At 45.9% G+C, this 13820-nt stretch overlaps 1 protein-coding gene across 2 annotated transcripts in view; it reads right to left on the reverse strand.

The window, feature by feature from the left end:
- Positions 1 to 13820, reverse strand: part of HHAT (hedgehog acyltransferase) — a 346612-nt gene that overhangs the window by 252428 nt on the left and 80364 nt on the right. For both annotated transcript variants that reach the window (XM_044267471.1, XM_044267470.1), the window contains exons 6-7: positions 11572 to 11787; positions 3234 to 3405 (exon numbers count right to left, since the gene is read on the reverse strand). In XM_044267471.1, coding sequence (XP_044123406.1) covers positions 3234 to 3405; positions 11572 to 11787 — 388 coding nt within the window. The remainder of the gene's footprint in view (positions 1 to 3233; positions 3406 to 11571; positions 11788 to 13820) is intronic.

The following is a 13820-nucleotide window of genomic DNA, read 5'->3' on the forward strand; positions in this document are numbered from 1 at the left end:
GAGCCCAGATATGGACCCTCAACTCTATGGGCAAATAATCTTCAACAAAGCAGGAAAAAATATCCAATGGAAAAAAGACAGAAGAATGAAGCTCGACCATTCTCTTACACTGTCCACAAAGATAAACTTGAAATGGAAAAAAGACCTCAACGTCAGGCAGGAATCCATCAGAATCCTAGAGGAGAACACAGGCAGTAACCTCTTCCATATCAGTCACAGCAACTTCTTTCAAGATATGTCTCCAAAGGCAAAGGAAACAAAAGCGAAAATGAACTTTTGGGACTTCAGCAAGATCAAAAGCTTCTGCACAGCAAAGGAAACAGTCAACAAAACAAAGAGGCAACCCATGGAATGAGAGAAGATATTTGCAAATGATAGTATAAATAAAAGGTTGATATCCAGGATCTATAAAGAACTTCTCAAACTCAACACACACAAAACAGATAATCATATCAAAAAATATGAAGAAGATATGAACAGACACTTCTCCAATGAAGACATACAAATGGCTATCAGACACCTGAAGAAATGTTCATCATCACTAGTCATTAGGGAGATTCAAATTAAAACCACATTGAGATACCACCTTACACCAGTTAGAATGGCCAAATTTTTTTAAAAATATTTTATTTATTTATTTGACAGAGAGAGAGAGAGAGAGCGATCATAAGTAGGCAGAGAGGCAGGCAGAGAGAGAAGAGGAAGCAGGCTCCCTGCTGGACAGAGAGCCCGATGCGGGGCTCGATCCCAGGACCCTGGGATCATGACCTGAGCCAAAGGCAGAGGCTTAACCCACTGAGCCACCCAGGCGCCCCTAGAATGGCCAAAATTAGCAAGACAGGAAACAATGTGTGTTGGAGAGGATGTGGAGAAAGGGGAACCCTCTTACACCAAGATGTAAGATTCCGTTGGTCGGAATGCAAGTTGGTGCAGCCACTTTGGAAAACAGTGTGGAGATTCCTCAAGAAATTAAAAATAGAGCTTCCCTATGACCCTGCAATTGCACTCCTGGGTATTTACCCCAAAGACACAGATGGAGTGAAAAGAAGGGCCATCTGTACCCCAATGTTTATAGCAGCAATGGCCACGGTCGCCAAACTGTGGAAAGAACCAAGATGCCCTTCCACGGACGAATGGATAAGGAAGATGTGGTCCATATACACTATGGAGTATTATGCCTCCATCAGAAAGGACGAATACCCAACTTTTGTAGCAACATGGACGGGACTGGAAGAGATTATGCTGAGTGAAATCAGTCAAGCAGAGAGAGTCAATTATCATATGGTTTCACTTATTTGTGGAGCATAACAAATACCATGGAGGACATGGGGAGATAGAGAGAAGGGAGTTGAGTGAAATTGGAAGGGGAGGTGAACCATGAGAGACTATGGACTCTGAAAAACAATCTGAGGGTTTTGAAGGGGCGGGGAGTGGGAGGTTGGGGGAACCTGGTGGTTATTAGGGAGGGCACGTATTGCATGGAGCACTGGGTGTGATGCAAAAACAATGAATACTGTTATGCTGAAAAGAAGTTTAAAAAATTTTAAAAAAAGATTAAAAAATGGGAATGATAAAACCAAAACTCAGGAGCAGGTGATATGTGATGGGTTGTCACTATAAACAAAAGGCTTCTAGGATTCTGGTTAATTCTTTTTTTCTTTTTTTAAGATTTTATTTATTTATTTGACAGAGAGACACAGAGAGAGAAGAACACAAGCAGGAATGACAGAGAGAGAAGCAGGCTTCCCACCAAGCAGGGAGCCCACTGAGGGGCTTGATCCTAGGACCCTGGGATCATGACCTGAGCCAAAGGCAGACACTAAACCATTGAGCCATCCAGGCACCTCAAGATTCTTAAGTGGAGTGACAGATCCCCAAATGGATCACTGATGATTTTTCTGAGTCACCAGATTTACCACCCTGCTGATGACCTCAGAAGATAACAGTTTTTCCCTACAGTTTGAACCCCATTTTGAGTGGTGCTTATTGTTATTCATAGTTAAAATCACTCAAACTAATGGTCTCTTAATGTGGAAGCAGTACAGCTGGGATCTGATTTAGCATGTCATCGTTTCCTCCTATTCTATCTGTCTAAACATATCATTAAAAACTTGTCCCCCCAACTATAAAAAAAAGATTTGTTTGGGGTAAAAAGAGGCTCTAATTAAAACAACTCAGTATTTTTCCAATCCCAAAAGGTATCTTCCTTGAAAACCTTCTGATTAAGCCTGTGTGATACACCAAGGACAATCATGACTTTTAAAAAAAAAAAATCTATAAATCACCGAACAGATAAGGAGTCTGGCTTGCACTCTTGCCCTCCGTAGGGAGCAGCTTAATCTGGTCGGAAGATCACACATTTCCCCTGGGAGCTACAGGCTGGAGGTCAGACCACAGGGCTGAAATCAGCTACCACAGGAGTTCTTAAAAGGAGAGCAAACAAGGAAGCGAGGCGATTTTGTTCAGAAAGGGGCATAGTCTCTGCAATTTTGGTCAGAGAAATGAAGAGTTGTGATTAAGTCCTATCCTGGAGACTGTCCTGCTTAGAAGATGACTTCCATCTCACCCACTGCAGATAAAGGAAATGCACAGACCAGAAAGGGGATGGGACAACAGAGGGACACACACAGGCACACACCATTTATTCCCTCCTCGGGAGTCTGTAAGCCCCGCCCTTCACCCTCCTGCTTCCATTTAACCCTCAAGCCAACCCTGCAAAAGCAAGTCTGCTCATCTCACAGGACAGAGACGCAGAGAAGCTGGTAAGCAGCCACGGGCCACCCGCCAGGCGTTGGTGGAGCTGAGAGTCAAACCCACATCGGTCCCACTCTAAAGCGCATATTCTTCTCTTTAGCATCATAAGCAAGAACCACAACCAATACCACAAAACAACTCAGTCCTGGAGCATCACCTCTTCGCAGGCCCTCAAAGGCTGCCCCCCGCCATGTCTCCTGCTACCTCCAGTCAAGTGGGCACCACAAAGGTGCAGGCCCCCACCCCCCTCGCCGCTCCCCGCCAAGCTTAGGAGGATTCCATTATGAAAAGGGCTTCCTACCAACCTCCCTCAGAGCCATCAGCCCCCTCCCAGGCATCACCTGGGCCACAAGAGGAACAAGGTGGTGGGGGGGGGGGTTTGCTCAAGGCAACCACACCCTGTTTACCCCAGTCCAGCCTCAGGCTGAATGAAGCTACCTTCTGCTGCTTGTTCTACCGACAGTAATCGCCAGCATTACCTAAGGTCCAACAAGAGACGGCCCTCAAGAGGGAGGCACTGCTGTAGATGGCGTGCATGTACATGAGGTGAACCATCAGCTCGGCCAGCCACCAATAGCAGAGGAGGCGACCCAGCCCCACAGCAAAGGCGGAAAGGTTGGACTTCAGTGAGCAGTACTCTTGCTGCTGCATCTAAAGTAGAAACAAAAGAAGTCATTAGATTGTGCCTTCATTTTTCCAGTCTTCCGAAGAGTCCCCTAGACAGTATTCCCAGCGTCCTTCTCGCAAACATGAGTGCTCTATCTACCAAAACAGGGCTGGATTAGTTATGCATTGTTCTTGGGTGAAAAAGTCACCCCCAAGCAGGGGTGGGATCAACGAGCTAGCCTCGTGCCAGGAACCAGGAGGGGTTCTGCAGCCCTTCACCCCAGCAACAGCGCTGCAAACACCAGTGTAGAGGGCAGTATCTGACGTACTCTCCCTCAGGGCCTTGGAGTCTCTTTGGGCTCAGGTGTCACCCTGTCTTCATCCATCACCCACCCACATTGGAAAAATGGTAAAAGTAGGGCCAAGTCAGGAGGGGTCACAGGAGAATGAGACAGAGCCTGAGAACAAGGGAAAAATCCGATGTGGGTGTGTCATCTTACCTGCAATTGTATTTGAAACAAGGCAGAATGAACACAAATGGGGACAGTATGTGGGACAAGTCTCCTGCTCAGCACACAGTGCAGCGTGACAGTTTAGGGATGTGGACTTTGCGGTACGAATGGGGATCAGACTCTAGCACAGACCACACAGCTGTGTGATCCTGAGCAGGTTACTTCATCTCTCTGAAGCTTGATTCCCTCATATGTAAAGTGAAAATAAATATGGTAGCTTCTATGAAGTACTAAGCACAGCACCTGGCCTATAAAAAGCACTGGCTAATTGGTAGGTAGTATCCAGTAGCTTATATGCCTCCTACTGGGTCTTCTTCACATTCTTCCCTCATGGCATCCCAGACTACCAGCTACAGGGCAGAATTAGGACACAGCTCAGAACCAAACACCAAAGGTGAGAGAAGGATGTTTGGGTTATTCACGGCCATAGACAGACTACTGAGAGTTCACTCAACACATATGGACAACATAGAACGAGTCTGATCAGAGGACCTGGGTTCTGGGTCTTGCCTCACTGCCTGCTGTTTAGGGACGCACAATAGTTTAAAACACACAGATGCTGAAATGCATAAGCGCCTTATAAAATGTGTGTGAAATCAGTTTCAGCCGTACACCACTAGACCAATGCGCAAACACAAGAGAGAGCACATGAGTGTTCTGGAACCTTTTCTGACAAGATTTTAGTAAACAGAAGCCTGCCTTGTAATGCAGAGGTGAAACCAATGCATAAATGATGAAGTTGAATCTGCAAACATTTGCTGGCAGAAAAAATGGACGTGATTTAGCTTTTGACAATCTGGGCTCCAGCAGACGCTCCCCGAACAGGAAAGGCACGCCTTGAACATCAGAGGTGCAGGGGTCCCGCTGCAGCCAGCGGTGATAGGCACCGCCCTCAGAGAGGGAGGGAAATCTTCATGCCAGGAGATTTATTTTTATTCCATTTTGACCACACATTCTACCACTTTCTCAACCTGTCCTCTCAGCACAAGACGCCAGCTTCAGAAATTCTGGCTGCCTCTGCGACATCGCAATAACCTGCACAATGGCTTGCTCCCTTTTCCATCTGTGTGGGTAGCTACACCAAGGCAAGCTCGTCGGCTTAATATTTTTGTAATGTAAATTGATCAAGAGGAATTTCCTTTCTGTTTGCTTTCCACAGCTAGCCTTCGCAAGGTATTTTGCCCAGCCTTACCAAGCTGCCTTGTTAAAAGCAATGATAACTGCTAGGAGGGATCTCCCAGGTCATCTGGGAAGGGTCTTCCTGGAAGAGGACTGGGCACATCAGGGCTGTGCAGACCCACAAAGATCACAGCCAACTGCAATCGCAGCTGAACTACACGACCCAATGCACATCCCCTTCCAGGCATAACCTGAGGGTGGTTTTCCTTCGAATGCGCACCACAAGTGCGCATGCTCTGCAGGACCTCACAGCGTCTGCAGCCACGGATCTGCAGGCCAACGGACAGGTAATGCCTCCAGGCAGAGACGTCTACCCACCCAACCACCACGTCTGTTACTGAATTGAGAAGAAAAGGAAAGAACCCGGATGTCCAGCAGGAGGAGGCTGGTCAAATGCACGAGTCCACCTCAGTACTATGTAGCCATGAAAACTACTTTGTTTAGTGTGCGTAAATAATAGAAGCCTGGAAAGATACACACCAAAATGGCAACAATGATTGTATTTTTTTGGTAAGATTTTTAGATTGCTTTTGACAATTGGTTATTATTGTAATAAGGGGAAAGTACTGGAATGTCAAGATACTATGAAGACTCGGGTTTTCTCTATGGATGAGGCAAGGTCCTCTACTTCTTCACTCTTCTAAAAAGTACTGAGCTTCAGGATCTCGCCTGGGCAGCCCGGCGTCCTCTAGGGGTAAGTATTCTGCTTGTTCTCCTACAATGGACCCATCTTTATTTCTCCTCCACTTCCCACCTCACTGGTTGATTTTTGTACCTATCTACTGAGGTCCTCTTTGTTCATTCTCTCCAGTTCTCTAAAGCAAATTCATTTTGACCTCATGGCCATCAACATATGAGGAAACAATTATGAACACAGTGTCCATTGGTCTGTGGGGACCGGAAGAGTTCTCACCAAGGCCATCAGCTCAGCTAAGACATGAAGAGGCACGTAAACCATTCCAGACCACAGGTGGCCCTTTCCTGGTGCCACACTCCTGGAGGGAAGCAAGTTCCCAGCTGAACGGGATAACGGCCCGTTCAGTATGGACAGAACACAATCTTCACACAACAGAATGTCTCTAGTTTCTAAATAAGCAAATCTGCACAAGGCACGTGAGCCCAAGCACAAGCCCACCCCAAGCTCCGGTCCCCTGAAGACCAGACCTGTACCTGAGGCCTCAGAGCATCACTGAGTGTGCAGTCCCAGCCCCAAGAGCGGAGAAGCAGCTGGAGGGGAGGGGAGCCCCATCAGGCAATCAGGAAAACATGTCTACACAATCACCTCTTAGCTCCAGGCAATTGCCATTCAAGTTCAGTTCAGAGGCCTGCCTTAGCCTCCCCAAACAATGTGCAGTCTAAAATGACACAAATATCTGTAATTAAGGAAAAACACAAGGTGCATTTTGTGGCTGATTGGCTTCCCAATAATGGCTTATCTACTCTCCCCAGGGCAAAACTTCCCTACCCAGTTTAATAAGGTATAATTATGTGTCACCATTGGACCAGAAGGGCTGGACTTTTCTCTGCAATGCCCCCTTTTTGATGCTGGATGCCTCCTCATTCAGAGGAACAGAACTGTCTTCCTTAATCATACAAGTGAATACAGTAGAAGGAAAACAATCCAGTTTTTTATTCTATTAGCTTGTACTTTAAAAAATGGTTATTCATCTTTCTTTAAAGTCATATGATTCAGTCCATTTATACCTTCAATTCAATTCATATGATTCAGTCCATTTACACCTTCAATCTAGTTGACTCCCTTTAATTTAAAAAAAAATTCAGCATTTGTCCCTTGTCGATCTAGCAGAAAGAAAAGATATGCCATACACAGCTCACCTAATGAGCAGGGTTGCTCTATTGTCTGCATGCAAGCATTTCATTTGCAAGATCTCAAACTCAGGGAGTGCCAACCTTCAGACCACTGCAAACTGCCATCAGTGGGAATTTTTAGTTAAGCCTGTACTAAAAAATACACATTAACTCATCTGCAAAGTGCATTTTAAAACACATTATATTTCAAAACCTCATTTCATGCAAATTGCATAAAAAGGAATGTCGAAGTCTTTCAAAGACAGTCTGATGACTAAAGATGACAGTTCTCAAAGACGAAAGGTTCTTTTCCTTCACACACTAATAATACAGATGCTTAAGAGCACCAGCCAAAGTCTTCCCTGGAGCCAGGGTTCGACGGTGCCAACTCGGCTCCCACCTCTGCACTTGGGTCAAGGGCCCCACAGCCAGGAGTCTTATCCTTGGTGATGGAGGAACAGCTCTCCAATCCATGGTCACAGACCCTACCCTACTCCCAACGAAGCCTTCTGCAGTGAGCCCTCCTCTCCCCCTCCCCAGGCATCCAGACTACAGCCGGTGGGATCCCGTAGCCAAAAGCAGCTGCCACAGGACGGGGACCTGCCCCGGCCAGCTTGAGCCTTCAGACCCAGACATCCACCGGGTGACACCATGTCCTCTGACTCCTGTGGGGCTGGCTGCCTTCCACCCTGATCTGCATTCAGTGAGCCTCTTTGTCCCTGTGTCACCACCTGCGACGTGGCGGTAACAAGAGAGCCCCTCTTGTCCAGCGGCTATAAGGGTGAAGGGGTTCGCACATAGCAAGTCTGGCTTGGAGCAGGGGCCCCGTGGCTGTTATGAATTACAGTCTGTATTATTCCAGGTGGTCTCCAGAGCCAGAGCCTGCCCCAAACCCTGAGCGGCATATCTGGGGCTCGGCCTGCCTGCCCACCTCTTACCGACCCTAGACACTTAAGGGCTGGGCCTACCCCGGCACCTGCAGCGACCACCTGCTTCTCTCTCCTGAAGAGACAGAATTGATACACTGGCCCCTTCTAAGGCCAAGAATGGCCACCACCCAGGATCCCGTGCTGCCGTGCCCACTGATGTGACGGGACGCCCTGGGTCTTGGTTCTGGCCTAAAGCTATATTAGTTCACAGCCTTGGGAGCTTCCTGGGGTAAAATCAGAAACTGGCCCCTCTGTGGGGAGGGCAGGAAGAAAACGAAGATGCAGAGCGCTCCGGATTGGTAGGTGGCAGGTGTAAGGAGCGGAGGAACTTACACCCAAGGCGGGTCTCGAGTAGCTACAAATCCCCACCCCCCACCTACCCAATCTTAAAAGTTTATATAGAGGCCTTAACTGGGTTCGATCACATATTCAGGCCAGAGGTTCTCAGTGATACCTTACTCTCTTAAGTCTGTGTCCTTGAAATAGCTCCTAGTGGGGAACAGCAGGTGGAAAGCACACTCTAAGGACGGGAAGGCATGAGGAGCCTCTGATTGCCTGGGTTCAGCTTGTGGGTCAACCAGCAGTCAGAGCCTCATGACCTCCTCCAACAGCTTCCCCAGAATTGCCAGTGGCTTCCAGCAAACAACAGTAGCAGTAATCATTAACACCTCACAGCATTTACATGTGAAGCTACCTTTAGGAAATCACTTAATCCCCGTACAATCCTGTGACTGGAGGTACTATTACTCTTCCCATTTCACTGATAAGGTAACAAGAGTCACAAATAAGGTAAGTAGCGGCGCCTTGCTGGCTCAGTAGATTAAAGCCTCTGCCTTCGCTCAGGTCATCATCTCAGGGTCCTGGGATCGAGCCCTGCATCGGGCTCTCTGGTCAGCAGGGAGCCTGCTTCCTCCTCTCTGCCTGCCTCTCTGCCTGCTTGTGATTTCTCTCTCTGTCAAATAAATAAATAAAATATTTTTTAAAAAAAGAGCATGATATCCTTTAATTCAAGGAACGTGATGCAGGCTGTTTGCTTCCAACTCCCACAGGGAGCTTTAATAGGAGAGTAAGAAAAGAATGACAGGCCCAAATTCCTAAATTCTCAGTTCAAGCAATGGACTGAAATCCAAGGATCTTTTATCACTCTGCTTAAAACAAAACAAAACAACAACAAGAACAAGAGGGGTGCCTGAGTGGTTCAGTGGGTTAAATAAAGCCTCTGCCTTCGGCTTGGGTCATGATCCCAGAGTCTTGGGATTGAGCCCCGCATCGGGCTCTCTGCTCAGCAGGGAGCCTGCTTCCTCCTCTCTCTCTGCCTGCCTCTCTGCCTACTTGTGATCTCCGTCTGTCAAATAAATAAATTAAATAAATAAATAAACAAACACGGGGCACGTGTTCCTCAAATTCCAAATGCTGTCTGAGATGGCCTTCAAGCTAAGGCATTGTGGCCTTTTAACAGGCAAATTCATACCTGCTCATGATCAACGTGCAAATTTCACATGCCTTACTTCACAGAGGACACCTCTTCTGTGCTTCCCTCATCTTGCTATTTACATACTAAAAAACTTGGGTGAAAGACACCTTTTTCCACAGCGTGCTTAATACTGTCATTTTATCAACCAGTTTGGCCTTCTGGTTGGTTTCCATGGTGGGGTTCTGCTGCCCCCTGGTGGCAGAGTCTCATTCTGGGGCTCTCCTTGATCTGACAACCTAATAACTGTGAATGTCAGTATTGTCACTTCATGTTACATTCATTCATTCACTCACACACTCGTTCAGAGTAAATGTGCTTATAAGTTCTTCCAGTTGGCTTTCTTCCCCTCCTAGCAGCCTCTTCCTTCGTGGCCTCCAAGAGGCAATTCTTTCACTACCAGCTTATCTTCCTAGCTAATCGCTCCCCTTTAAGACGCATTTTTCTCACAGGGGGTCAGTGCCCCATTAGGACCGTCTATACCTACAGAACCCTAAGAGCTGTCTTTATTTGCCCTGCAGTGTACTAAACATTTTGCCTTTTCTAGACTGACTTTCCTATGAATCTTCCCAGACCACAGAGAAAGGTTCCAATTTGCCTTGTGAGTTCTCTGCTTTTAGCAAGTGCTCCCATTTTGAAAGGAGTGAAAAAGAGAGGGGTAAGATACAGCTGCAACCAGCGTCTCCACACCTGAGTCCCTACCGGAAGAAACCTGGTCACCCCCCAGCCTCCAGCCCCCAACTCTGCCAGGGAACTCAGAACTGTGGTTCTCAACCTTGAGCCGGCAGCAGAATCACCTGGAAGGCCTATTAAAATCAATTGCTGGGCCCCACCCCAGAGTGTCTGAACCAGATCTGAGGTGGGGGCCCAAGAATTTGCATTTCTAACAAGTTCCCAGATGATCCTGCTGCTGCTGTTCCTAAGGCCACACTGTGAGAACATCAGCTGCCATGGCTAACCACCTGTCTTTCACACAATAATTTTAAACATAATTTTCAAACATAAACTTCAAGTTACTTCAGACAGAAGAATGATCATATGTAACCCAAACCGAGATATGAGAAACCATATGCTAAACACATATCTGCCTAGAATATCAATTTCACTTGAAGATTTATGGAGGATAAAAGAGTTAAATAATTTAATTGGCAATTCTTAAGCTGCACATTATTGTTATAATGTGTATATGAAATACACAAGTGTATAATGTATAGATAAATACACAATACAAAAATGTATAATGAAATACACTTTTGAGTATAATGAAAACCTGTGTGGGATTTTTAAGACAGAACATGGGATTTCTAAGAACCCTGTTACTTTTCCAGGGGGCATCTTCCACATTGCGCTTTGGAAATACATATCAGTACTGCTGACTCTGCACTTGGAACTCATCCCAGGCATGTGTATGTATGTGTGTGTGCGTTTGTGTGTGTGTGTGCATGTATGCACTGTGCACAGGCATGTGCTATGTTCTGTGTATGCACCTGCATTGTTATTCCCACCTCCATCGAGACTGTTTTGTTTTTGTGGTGGGAGGTAGAACTGTCCCTCAAGAAACATAGCTTTTAGGTATGATCGATTACTAAACCTTAATTGACTTCCTAAACATGTTCCATTAGGCTGGCTGCAGCATGAGAAGGAAAATTCTAAGTAGGAGGGAGAAGGAGGTGGGAATGACGAAGGCAGCTTGACAGGAGGTTCAGACAAGGCTGCAGGGAAGCTGGGTCCTGGGCAGAAACAGGCACTGGGAGCCCAAAACACACCACTACTGTCCAACTCTAACTCCACTCTTCTGGCTTACCTAGTCACCCTGAGCAGTTCCCAGGCAATGACAGAGTTATTTCATTAGCAGTTTGTGACAATAAAAGACAACATGGTATTTGCCAACCAACAGCTTAGACAGTTTCCCTTTCCACTTTTCCAAGTAATACCATTAGAATCCAATTTTTTCTTTCCCCGGGACCTCCCAGCAGTGGCTATCCACTCTTAAGTTCCCTGCTGTGCCCAGTTACTAATCCTGGTTGCCAGAGACCACTGAAGAGTCGGGGGAGGGGGAGGGTTCCTTGACCCAACAGGCCCAAGAGATAAGTCGACCTTCATTTCAAATACATACTCCCCCTAAGTATTTCATTTACTATGTAAGCAGTCACGACAATCATGTGTTTTCAATCTGTGAGCACACACACACACACACACACACACACACCCCCCCGGAATGCAGAGCCTCAGGTGTCTCCTGGATGGCCATGACCAATAAGGACAGAGGTTTTATCTACAGAATATCAGCCCAGTCCCCAGGGGGCCGTACCTTGGCGATGAACTCCGGGAAGCTGAGGATGGGCCCATTGTGGAAGACGGGGTAGTAGAAGACATAGGCCACCAGCCAGGGAAAGGAGTAGAAGCTGCTCCCACAGGGCACCTCTTGCCAGCAGAACTCCAGGCTGAAGCTGGTGTAATACAGACAGCGCACGGTCAGCGTAAACTGCAGCAAGTAGTACTCATTTTCTGTCTGGTACCAGCCTCTCTGCAAAGTCCCAAAAGAGAACAGCCCTTGAGCGTCAAAGAAGGATAGCATCTAGGCCCCTGGGAAGGAGATCAGTTCCACAGGTAGACCAGCTGTCCCATAAAGAGGCAGCAGGTAAATTTCCCTGGTGATTGGAGCAAGGAGTTAATAAGCACTGGGCGGCAGAGTGTCTCTACCACCATCCATCCATGTAGCATTAGGCCTGATGCACTACAGTGAAAGTTCTCCCAGAGACACAGCTCTCGGATTCATCTCGACATGCAGGTGAATACAGTCAGCGGGGACTTTGACAGTTCCTCCAGCAATTCAGAAGGCAGACAGAGGCTTACGAATGTCATACGGGATTCCTGCCTTCAACGTATTTTTCCTTTTGTTCTTCTATTATTCATTTGGCTCCACGTGTAAGTGAGGACTATTTGCCAAAGAAGCTTTAGAAACACAGTCAAGAAAAACAGTCCCTTGGAACTAGAGCGTATCATGCTTAGCGAAATAAGTCAATGGGAGAAAGACAACTATCATATGATCTCCCTGATATGAGTAAGTGGAGACGCAACATGGGGGCTTTGGAGGGTAGGAAAAGAACAAATGAAACAAGATGGTATCCGGAGGGAGACAAACCATAAGAGACTCTTAATCTCACAAAACAAACTGAGGGTTGCCAGGGGCAGGGGGATAGGGAGAGGGTGGTGGGGTTATAGACATTGGGGAGGGTATGTGCTATGGTGAGTGCTGTGAAGTGTAAACCTGGCAATTCACAGACCTGTACCCTGGGGCTAATAATAAATTATATGTTTATTAAAAAAATTTAATTATTAAAAAAAGAAGAAGAAAAAAAAAGTCCCTGCCCACCGTGTATCTAAATTCTCATACAGGAGATAGGCATGGAAGTACACAATGCAACATGAAAAAAGAAATCACAAGCATGTACTAAAAATGTATGTGGTAAAATCTAAATAGTATAACCAGGAATAAAATTATGGGTCATTTTATAATCATCGTGCTTCTATATTTTCCATAATACTTATGTATTGCTTTTTTACTGAGAAGAACAATTTATGGGAATACAAGATAGAAAACTGGGACAAAGGGAGGAATGGTGAATGTGATGCATGGGGACACTTTTAGGGCTTTCCACAGAAAAACTAAGCACTGAAGAGTTTCTATTCCATGCCCGGGACTGTAGCAGCCACCAATAAAGACTGAGAGAACGATGTGTGCAAAAGCATGAAAACCCAAAGCAACAAGTTTCTGGTCATTTTTCCCCCTCGGGCAGTATTTCTCAAATCTCTAGTCTACACAATAAATGGACTATTCATTCTCCACCAACACCCACAACTGATACTAACTATCCCCAAACAAGTGATAATTACCATTGAAGCTTTTACCCTACTTTCTCTCTTAAGCCCAGATTTTAACATATGTGCTTAAAGTGTTAGCCCCAATCTGTGGATGAGAATGAAGAAAAACTAAGATAATATAACAGAAAAAATAACTGAATTCTCAAAAACCTACCATTTTTACAAAATCACTTAACAGATATCATCTTATTATAGCCTCAGAACAACTCCGTGAGGAACACAGAGCACCTATTACTTCCATTTTCGAAATGATGTAATTGAGGCTCAGGTTAAATGACTGTCCCCAGTCTCACGAGTAGAAACACAGTCACTTGAAGAGCAGAGGAACCAGGTCATCCACAGGCTCAGCTTTCCCATCATGTTCTTTCCCATGAGCCTGCCAAGTGCTGTCACTTGAATCAATGCATGAGCGAATGAACAAGTGAACTAAAATAAAGACACTGCAGAATTTCAGTTCCATGATGACTAAAGAAAGAATATAAAAACTTCCTAAGATTTTCTGGGCCAAGACAACACCTGCCTTATCTGTCTCAGGGGCCATGATGGGCATTGGATGAGATAAGGAATATGAAATTTTCCTATAAATTGTAGAGCACTCTACAGATGATTTTTTTTTAAAGATTTTATTTATTTATTTGACAGAGAGAGATCACAAGTAGGCAGAGAGGCAGGCAG

The sequence above is a fragment of the Neovison vison genome, chromosome 10, assembly GCF_020171115.1.
Source record: "Neovison vison isolate M4711 chromosome 10, ASM_NN_V1, whole genome shotgun sequence".
NCBI classification, from domain to species: Eukaryota; Metazoa; Chordata; class Mammalia; order Carnivora; family Mustelidae; genus Neogale; species Neogale vison.